Source organism: Lathamus discolor, chromosome 3 (genome assembly GCF_037157495.1).
Source record: "Lathamus discolor isolate bLatDis1 chromosome 3, bLatDis1.hap1, whole genome shotgun sequence".
Lineage (NCBI taxonomy): Eukaryota > Metazoa > Chordata > Aves > Psittaciformes > Psittacidae > Lathamus > Lathamus discolor.
Window position 1 is genome coordinate 30,398,678 of NC_088886.1, and position 10,873 is coordinate 30,409,550.

A 10,873-nucleotide genomic window follows, 5' to 3' on the forward strand; every position below is an offset into this window, starting at 1 on the left:
ACAACAGTACTGCTAAAGCAACCCCCTGGACTAAGTCCAAGTCTCCTGTCAGCTCCGGGATGTTCTCAGCCACAGTTATCCAGAAATATTCTGAATTAAACACGGAGAACAATTACAATTCGATTTTTCTTAGGAAATACTGACTTAGCTAGGATCCTTTCTGCGTCAGTGATGCGCTGGGCTCCCTTCTCTGCTCTGACTCTTCGTACTGGGCAGAAGCCATTAGATATGACAAAGGAACAGTTTTTGTCCCTGCAGGATGTATCTTGCTCTTTACTTTCAGACTTGCGCTTTGTAGTGGGATGCTCCACATTTGCTAGCAGAAAGAAAGCCTCTTACTTCTACATGTGTATGTACTGGTCTCGGTGGTAAAACAATTACTGCAGACATGAAAGAGCAGAGTCATTCTCCAGTGAAGCATTTAGCTGTTTTGAATGGGGTGAGTGTTGTTTTCTTGAGGCAAGGCTCACTACAGATAGAAGTGTAGTAAGTAAAGCTCAGGAAGGAGAAAGAGGAAAAAGAAAAAGAAACCAAAAAACCAAGGGTTTGGAAAATTCTGCCTTGTATTTGCCAACTTTTTGTCTTTTCTGGAATGCAGATGTATAGTCCAGGAGTACATTGTTCTGCTGTAACACATTTCCTGATCTGCTTTTACTTTCAGAAGAAGAATGTTTTCCTGATAAAAACAGCAAAGCAGCTCCCATCGCAGTGGGCCTGAGTATCCTGGCATTGTTAGTCATTGTGTTTGCCACTTTCCTGATTTCCAGAAGAAAGCCACAAAGAGGATACGAACGTATCTGAGGTGCACTTGTATTTCCAGATGTGTGCAGCAGGTTGAGAAGTCACAGGAGTTTTAGCTTCTACCTGGCAATCTCACTACCCTGAAGCCACATTTTTAAGTGATTTTAAGGGATGACACCATGTCTTTAAAGCTAATATTTCTGGTAACCATTTCTTTAAGGTGGGAAGGAGAGAACTCACACCATCTACTTTAGGCTATTCTTAACATCTAGTTTAGATGTAGTTCAGAGGACCAAAGTGAGGAGCTTAAATTCTTTATATTATCAACAAAGTAGGCAGTTCATACCACCTAAGTCAGATGCCTAAAAATAGCTTAAAGCAAGCAGTATCACTATTCCCCAGAAAATCCATCAGGTTTGTTAAAGATAGCATTTAGATTTATTAAAATAGATGTGTCCAATAATGCAACCTTCAAGTGACTAAACCAGAGGTCCACAACTACGGACAACCTTGTTAAATAAATGCTCAGTGAAAGTCTTGTGGGAACGGTGCGTATGCTGAAGTCTCAGGACAAGTGTGTGAGTCCCATTCGCAAGTTCTCACCAGTCCTGTATGTAACAGGGTTACATTTCGCAAGTCCTTGTTTTTCCTATTAAGCCCTTGACAAGGACAGAGCACTAATATGAGATTCTTATTCTGGAGGCAGTGTTTTTAGAAAAATTTCTAGTTTCCAATGACTGTGGGTGCAAATAAGAGATTACCCAGCTGAGGTCACACAGGGCCGCCTGACCAGTGTGTGCCTAAATTATCAGTTCCCATTGCTTGTTTCAGCACTGCTACAAAAATGTCTGAACTTCTTGTCAATAATTCCTGGGCTGCAGTCTCATAAAGCACAGCACGTCAGAGCAATCTGACACTGGTAAATTTATCCTGAGGTGTTATCTTGCAAACTGCACAATTCAGGAGCTGATTGACAAGCAGCTGAGGTGTGCAGCAGAACTGGGCAGGAGTTTGGAGGCAGTAACTGCATCCGTCTTCCACACCAGGCCAAATTGCCCTGCTTGTCTATTGGTGCTCAAGACACAGCATCCCTTTGCAACGTTTGCCATGCAATGTGGAGAAAGCTAACATGAGGGTCTGAAAACACTGTGACACATGGGCTGATGATTTTACATGATAAATTCAAAGAGCTTAATATTCTGTGGTCTTGTGAGAGCTCATAAATCACCCCCTTTCACCTATTCAAACAAAGATCTGATTCAGTGCCTGCCACTGAACTTGGTAACTCCCTCTACTGAGATAGCAGCACTGTCATCTTTCTTAATCCAGGAAGATACCATGGTCACTGAAAATGCCAGGGAGTAAGGGGCCACAATTGCATTAGACCTGCACAAAGTCCATGAACAAAGAGAAATCCACTATGATGGGGTATGTTCAAGGCTTCTGTGGGAAATAAAAGCATGCACAGGCCTTGGACAAGCTCTCTGCCCAAAGTGAATGCTACTCAGCATGCTCACAGCTGAGGAGCTGAATTTTCATATGGAAATAATTTGGAGCTGTTTTAAAGAACACTAATTGATACACTCTGTAGTCTATTTCCTGCTAAGCAAGTGATAAAGGCATCACACTTGCTTTTACAATTAAGTTCAGCTAATGTTCTTTGCTGTAACAAGGAAAAATCTCCTTGTCAGAAAAGATTTACAAAGCTAAACATATGCCCAGATATGCACAAGAACACACATGTGCATGCACCACACAATCTGTTCACTGCAGAACATCAAAATTACAAGAAATTGTATCTGAAAATCTTGCCAAAAGAGAAAATAATATTAAATAAGAGAAAAGAATGTTAAATAAGAGCACACCTTCCCCTTAGGAGTCAGGGTAGTGGCTTAAATTTTACCAGTTAAAGTTTTGCTTGGAAAAGGACTGTGGAATGGCACCCATTAAAAAAAAAAAGACAGACTGAAGTAATCTGCAAAAAAATCCTTGTTGACAGTTGAATCTGGATCTAAACAAAATAGAAATGCTGGGAACTAGTTTAATTTGCACAAATAATGGCCCATATCCTGACCAATTATTAATAGTGGTGGAACCTCACTGGATTTTCACTGGGTTAAACTGATGATGATATCTTGTGTTTAATTTCCCTTAAATAGTTTTGATATTTTACTAGTGTTTAATCATTGAGAGTTTACTTATTTAAATTTAGAAAAAAAAAGGAAATCCTTCCATTCTGTCAATTACTAAAAGATGCTGGTCTGCGTCAAGCAGGAAACATGGTCATACTGTTTCATAATTGACAGAATATGTAGCTGTGGAAGTAGTTATGTCTCCAGAAATGTTCCCTTTGAGTCTGAACGAACTGATAAGTAAGAAAGATAAAGACAATTTTTAATCATTTCTGCACAGTACCAGCTGTGAGCAAGGGAGGCGGTTGAATATGATGATGAGGTAAAGTAGAACAAGAAAGAGAATACTGAACTTTCAAGCCATTAATACAGATACAGTGATTTGAACTGTATTCAGCCGAATACTCAACCTGAAATTTGAGTATTTCAATTATTGTTTTGTAAAAGGCTCCAGCACTTTTAATATTGCTCAGTGAACTTTACCTAGCTTATTTTCACACTTCTTCCTTCATCCTGTTAGTGGGCAAGCAGCCCATTGAACTCAGCGGCATGGTTCAGGCCCTGGGCTTAATAAGATCCCTCTGGTTCTTAAGGTTAGTTAATACTGTTGATCTGTTGTTTATAAAGCAGATTTTTATACTTGATTAAAGCACTCACTTTTTTAAAACAAGAGAATTTATGACATGGCCAGCAGGAAAGGTAAATACATCCAACCTGGTTGATTCTATGATTCTATGAAGAGCTTCCATTTGAAAGTGAGCCTATGTATGCAGTAGTGATGTTACTGTCCCAAACTGCTACATGTGGACATTTTAGCAACAAACACTGCATAAAAAGCTCAGCACCACACATGATCTGAGCCTAAGCCATTCTGACTAGAGATCAATAGATATCTTTCCTACTCAAAACTAAATCCTATTTCACATGTTTGGGTTGTTGGGTTGCATGCTCTATAGAGTTTGTTACTTCTACTGATATGGATATAGCATTTTCTTGTGATGTTCTGTACTGAAAAATCCCTTTATGTTAATATTCAGTCTTTTAACATTTGATATCAACATGAAGAGTGAAAACTTCTTAATGACTGATAATTCTGTGTTTAATCTTGTGATACCCTCTGGCATTTTTGCCAATAATGCAAGGTTAATGTTTTTCCCCCCACGCTTTTTTCTTTCTGTAGTGAATCAAACTTTGGTATTGAGCAATGTTTGGATTCAGGTTTACCTGATTTGTTTTTATGCTTTTTATTGCTATTATTTGCTGGTTGTATGAAGCTGTATACTGTCCTTTCTAGATGAATAATACTCTAGGCTTGCTTTAAACAGCACGGGGGAAGTGCACATGGCATAAACCGATGAAGCAGTTGGATACTCCCATGAAATGCGGCCAATATGCAGCAAAATTAATCCAATGGGGTTAGTGCTTCGCAGTGGTAAAGAATCCATTGGAGAATTCTTTACTGCATCGGGAGATCCCAGCCAGTAAGTGCAGCCTTCCTTCAACCTGCAGGCCAGCCTACATGCCATCACCTCCTTCACTGACCACAAAACACACAAGCAGCCTGTAGCAGAGGTGTGTCAGCATGCCAGCATAGCACGGAGTGCTGCCTCTCTGAATTTAACATTGAACAATAATTAGACAGCCCAGCTGCTCCCTGAGTTGCCATGTGCAGCTTTTACAGCTGATATCTATTTTCTGCCAGAATTTAGGAAGATATTTGGCTGGCAGTTTTTTATCTAATGGAGTTGCTCTAAGGTCCTCCTCCCAGCGGGAAGACTATAGGTGTAATTGGTCTTGGTCCTGCTAGACTTTTTTTAAACATCTTGTCTGAGGAAACATTTTGAACAAAAAATCCCTAAAAAAACACCACACAAAGGAGAGGATCTTCTGATAAACTAATTGTATACTAAGTGAGCCATAATAGTTACATCATGGGGAGAAGTGTACAGTTTCTTTGCTTCCTGTTGACATGGATTCAAATGAAAATATTATTTTCTAAGCCTGGCAGATTGCTTCCCTTCCAGGGCTGCTCTTTGCCATAGTCAGATGCTTGTTCACAACCTGCTTACTGCTTGGAACAGAGAGTTACCGACCAACCTGCCCTAAAATTCTGCATGCCCAAACCATTCATATAGTCATCTTGAGCCCATGTACCCAGACAGTAGAGAGAAGAGCACAGGGAGGGAGGAGACAAAGTTGCAGCTGGGTCCCAGTGAGCAGCAGCATTGGTCTCAGCACCCCCAGCTTACTTCTTCCCCCAGCTGCAGGCTCAGATCAACCCATCCCTGAACCAGAATGATGACATGATGCACCCCATTAGGGAAGCTATACTGAACTCACTGGCAAGCATGTGCTGGTCAGGAATCAGTGGGGACACACAGGTTAGGAGGTGAGCACATCCATGTACCTCGCTGATCCTTTGATGCAACTCTCACCCCAGACCATTCACTGTGGTCTCTTGCACACCCAAGGTAGACCAAGGGTATCCCATGGGTGTGATGATGTCATACTTACCCAAATCACCAAGGAGTTTATAAAGCAAGATTTATTTTCTTTCAGTACTTTTTGCTCTCTTGTGGACAAATTAAAAAACAGCTGTTAATTCTGGTTGAAAGAGGGAGATGTAGATAGGCATCTTGAGTGTATGAAGATGGTTTGGTTGATCACTTCTAGCTTGCTATAATATGCGATTGCTAGAAAATAATTCGCTATGAGAAGATACACTCTTTATTTTTCTATTATTGTTGTTTCTATAATAAAGGTCATAGTTAGTCATGAAAGTGTGCATTTCTGTGCAATTATTTTATCTCTCAACTGCTGTTTCACCTAAACTGCTTAAAATACAAGTTCAATCTAACAAACAAGAAGGGTCCTATGAGCTCTGGACAGAAGCCACAGACACAAATATGCCTATATCCTAAATATAACTTTGATGATTATTTCTTCCATTGCTTGGACAGCTCATTTCACATTTCTATGTTTGTTTCATCAGCACAACTTCCAGAGTACCTAAATTCACTATATTTCTTTATACAACCAAATGTTTTTGTTTCCTATTGGACCAAAACCCACAGACCATAACTCACAGCAGATAATGATGGATGCTTGTTACTTCATGTTTACATTGCTTTCACAGATAATAATCTTAGGCATTATGATGAGAGTCTTTTGAGAAGAATGCATCCTTCCAGTGTGCAGTTATGGAAATTAGAGGAAATAAATAGCTAGGGAAATACCACGCATAAACCAGAGAATTCAAAAGCTTCTAAGTTTGCCAAAGGAATTTCCCAAAGGATGGGGCTGGACTAAATGATTGTTAAATGTCCTTCTCAACCCCAATCAGTCTATGGTTCTATGTGACTTTGCTGTGATGTTTCTGTTTGTCATGTCAACAGCCAATTTAATATATCCAAACTGTGAGACAGCAGTGTGAGGTAAACTTCTCAATAAAGAGGGGCACTCAAAAATTCTTCAGCTTCATCCTTAAGGCTTTTTCAAAGAAACTTGAAACTAGATCTGTCTAGATCTACATTTGGCTAATAACTGCAGTCAGACCCTGTTTTGGCTGCAGGCTCCTGTAATGCCTCTAAGGTCACTGTTGGCCTGTGGCATGAGAGAGCTCTCTGCCTAGGAAGGAGAGGAGTGGGCAGATGTGAGAATAGAACACTATCTTCTCTGTAGTGAGACTAGGCTCTAAAATGGCTGAATTAGTCTCACATGGCATGCTTTTCATGGCTAAAGAAGCTAAAGTTCTTGGATGGATTGCAGGAAAGCAGAAGACATGGTAAAGTTGGTGGAGAAAAACCTCTCTGTTGCCAGCAGCTGGTTAAGGAACTTATCTGCTAGAGAAGTGCCAATGAGGGCAGCAGAGAGAAAGTGTATCAGTGATAACATACCATAATTATGTTTCAATTGCTACTACTGTTTCTAGTGTCAGTGCACATCCCTACATGATGGATAATTTAACGCCTCCAAGTTGCAAAGTGAAAACGTCAAAAGCCCCTTCAGTAGAAAAGCATGGCTGCTGGGAGACCAGAGTCAGTTTGCTCTGTTTTTTTTTGCTTGCTTGGCCTGGTACAATATTAAGTTTGGTGCTGGGTTCACTGAAGTGGACAAGGTTCCGGGCTTGTTCGTGTTAGTTTTTGAAGCTGGGATGATAAATACACATTTGGGAGATGTATTTCAGCTGAAGAACTAGGATTTATATGGGGCCTTCTGCATTTCATTGGCTGTGGGTTGGGAGTCTGAAGTAAGCTTTAGAAGGCTGCTGGATGTCTCAAAATTCTCTCTTGCTTGACAAACTTTAATGGCAGATGGAGGAATACTCAATCATTTCTCCTTTTAAGGCAAAAAGCCCAATCTGTAAGTCACACCATGGACTGTCCTAGAAGCACAGAGGTTGAGAATTCACAGAAGAAATGTTTTTACATCAGAGTGTCTAGAAGAAAAAAGTATTTTTGAAAGCGTTAATTTGAGGAAGATAACAAGGGTGAGGAGAGAAAGATTTCTATGAAGGTAAACCTTCACTAATACGGCGACAAGACACCTGGAGACTACCCTTTCTTTCTTACATCCATGGCTGCGGCCATTGCATGCCAATAATGCAGGGGTATATATGTCTGAAGTTTATCAGCCACAGCAATGCTCATACTCCTGGGCTTTCCCAGCTAGCCACAAAATGTCACAAACCCCTCATTTCCCTTTTTCTGCAAGTCCTGTTGCCTAAGAAGTTGCTAGATCCCAAATGTTTTATTAAATTGTAATTTAATTGGCTCAGTTTCTTATTTAACTCTTTCTTCAAAAATTTAAAAAGGAGTAGGTGGCATTTCCCACATGCAGAAACAAACGCACAAGAAAAAACAGAGCTGTTGAGAAAAAGGGAAGTGTTCAGTTTGAATCAGAAAATCTGTGCAGACTGGAGACACAGATCTTGGGTCTGAACCTCAGCTTTGCTGGGGCTTTCCTGTAGCCCAGAAATTTCTGAAGAATATGATTCATGAGTCCAGCCAATGTTTAACCTCGTTAGTTTAGTCATGAGATGACCTTTTCTTCATCTCTTCAAGGAAAACTAATTCATATTTCAAACAAATTATGTTCACAACCTGCTCGTGGAAAAAATAATAGTGAGAAAAGTACTCAAATTATTAACCTAAAGAAGCTTTCAAGACAAGCTTCCACAATAAAATTTAAATGTTGCTAATCCAACCTAACCAATACATCATTAGGTTCATCACAGTGCTGGTGGCAGTGAGAAAATTACTACTTTCTGCATTTCAGTTTTATTACACTGCACTTTCAACAATATGTGTATATAATCTGGTGATCCCACTTGACTTTGCAAGCCCTAAAAGGCGTGCTTGCAGCATGCCTTTACCAAGAGCAGATTTGCAATATAAATGAGTTTGCAACTTCCATTAGCTCTACTGTCAAAAGCATAAACTCTTCCATGACCTCTGATTTACGCATTGTGAAAGAGCTGTAGCTCTTCCCAATGTTCAATGGCAAACTACGTAAAATGCTGCCATCTTGCGTTTACAGACAAATTAAACAAGCTGAGTGTATTTTTAAATCTGAATTTTGAAAGACGAAGGTAGCGTCTACGCTGCCAACACATTATGTTGAAGAAAAATGAAGGGAATGAATTATGGAAAAGTGGAAACTTCACCTAATAATTCAGTTTTCAAAATTTCATCTTTAGAGCAAGTGCTGAGCCCACAGCCTCTTGCAGTCAGGTTCAAAGGACCATATTATATCCCCATGCTGATCCTGTGTCTGTTTAACCTACTACAGCCACTGAGTCCTGGTGTGAGAGATCACCATGCCGAATCACAAAAAAAGCAAAGGTGGAACAAACAGAGATTACCTCCATACCAACAAAGATCTGTATGTAAGAAATAGTGTTAATGCTTCAGAGTATGGAAAACACATAGACATGTGAAATACTAGTACTTTTATGACTGATAGCATGTGTATTCCTTTTGTGAAAAAGCATGGTTGCTTTGCTGTTTGTAAACAGCAAATAGAAATACTTATTTTGACTAAGTGCTGTTTGATTGTGGGGTTTTTGTTCTGGTTTTTGTTTTGGTTTGTTTTGTTTTTCTATCTATAAGTAATATTAAAAACATTGTCATGGGAAATGCTACTTTGAAAACGCTTTATTGTAGTCAATCAGTATCACAGTTCACCTGAATGTTATTGTTACCCTGAGTTCAGTAAATTGGCATGATTGAGGAAATAAGGTGACTTTGGTGATTTGCCCTCATCTTGCTCTGTTACAACACCCAGGTCAAAATGGACAATAACAGCAGCCCAATGATGGCAGACCACAGGCCCAGCTCCCCTATGCACCTGGGAGGACAGGAGGCGTACAAGACCATGCAGCAGCTGGTTCCATAAACCTACAAATCCTGAAGAGCAAAAGTGGCCTGGCCTGGCCTAGCATAGCCTAGCCTAGCCTGCTTGCCTTGTGTTCACCACAGGGCTGGATGTGCTCCTCCGCCTAGCCGAGACTACAGGGCATGCTCCTCTGCCTAGCCGAGACTAACCTACCTAAAATACCCTAGCATAGCCTAGCGAGTAGCCTAGCCTAGCCTAGCCAAGCCAAGTCTAGTGCCTAGCCTAGCAAGCCTAGCGCCTATCCTACTCCAGCCTATCCTCGCCAATTGCCTAGCCTAGCTCCTAGAATAGCCTAGCACCTTGCCTAGCCTAGCCTAGCACCTAGCCTAGCCTAGCACCAAGCCTAGCCTAGCTGAGCTTAGCCTAGCCGAGCTTAGCCTAGCCTAGCAGAGGTGAGCCAAGCTGAGCCAAGCCTAGCCTAGCGAAGCTAATCTTAGTCTAGCCTAGCCTAGCCAAATTGAGCATAGCCTAGCTGAGCTGAGCCTAGCTTGCTTGCCTTGTGTTCACCACAGGGCTGGATGTGTTCCTCCGCTGTCGTGGTTTAAGCTCACACATAAATCACACATTTGCTCCCTCACTCCCCCCTTTTCCTTCCCCTGCTCCCAGATGGATGGGTAACTCCCACAGTTTGAGATAAGAATAGTCCAGTAACTAAGGTATAACACAAATCACTACTGCTACCACCAATGATAATAATAAATTAAATAACAAGGGAAAAGAATACAACCGCTCACCACCTCCTGAGCAATAATACCCAGCCCGACCCTGGCAATGAACTCGCCCTTCCGGGTAACTGCCCCTAGTTTACATCCTGGGCATGACGTGCTGTGGTATGGAATACCTCTTTGGCTAGTTTGGGTCAGGTGTCCTGTCTCTGCTTCCTCCCAGCTTCCCCTCCTCCCTGGCAGAGCATGAGGCTCAGAAAGTCCCTGGTCAGAGTAAACATTACTGAGCAGTAACTAAAACCATCGGTGTTATCAGCGCTGTACCCAGGTAAAAGTCAAAAACACAGCACTGCACCAGGTACTAAGAAGGAGAAAAAATGACTGCTACTGCTGAACCCAGGACACCCGCCTAGCCTACCCTAGACTATCCTGCTTGCCTTGTGTTCACCACAGGGCTGGATGTGCTCCTCCACCTAGCCTAGCCCAATGCAGACAAGCCCAGCCCAGCCAAGCCCAGCCAAGCCAAGCCAAGCCAAGCCAAGCCAAGCCCAGCCCAGCCATCCCAGCCCAGCCCAGCCCAGCCTAGCCTAGCCTAGCCCAGCCCAGCCCAATGCAGCCGAGTCCGGCCTAGGCTAGGCCAGCCTATCCAGCCCAGCCTAGCCCAGCCTACTCCAGCCCAGCCTAGCCTTAGCCCAGCCCAGCCTATCCTGCTTGCCTTGTGCTCACCACAGCACTGGGTGTTCTCCTCTGACTAGCCTAGCCTAGGCTTGTGCGCACCAGAGGCTGGGATGCACTCCTCCCTTTAGAGGACACACTTCTGTGCTGGGGAGTTGGGCCTGGGCATAGGATCCCCGTGAACTTCCCAACCACCCTCACGTTTCATGTTGTTGCTCCATTGACACTCTGGATGTCATTCCCGAGGGAACACCTTCAGCTCTG

General features: G+C 42.1%; 1 protein-coding gene across 2 annotated transcripts in view; it reads left to right on the forward strand.

The window, feature by feature from the left end:
* The window catches only part of LAMP3 (lysosomal associated membrane protein 3), a 33,206-nt gene extending 23,881 nt beyond the window's left edge, over positions 1-9,325 (forward strand). The window contains exons 7-8 of one of the 2 annotated variants that reach the window (XM_065674473.1): positions 662-802; positions 9,159-9,325. In XM_065674473.1, the coding sequence (XP_065530545.1) occupies positions 662-801 (140 nt within the window). In that variant the 3' untranslated portion in view covers position 802; positions 9,159-9,325. Of the gene's footprint in view, positions 1-661; positions 5,654-9,158 lie in introns of those variants that run through there. The other variant, XM_065674472.1, reaches the window with a different exon arrangement.
* Positions 9,326-10,873: the final 1,548 nt, after the last annotated feature.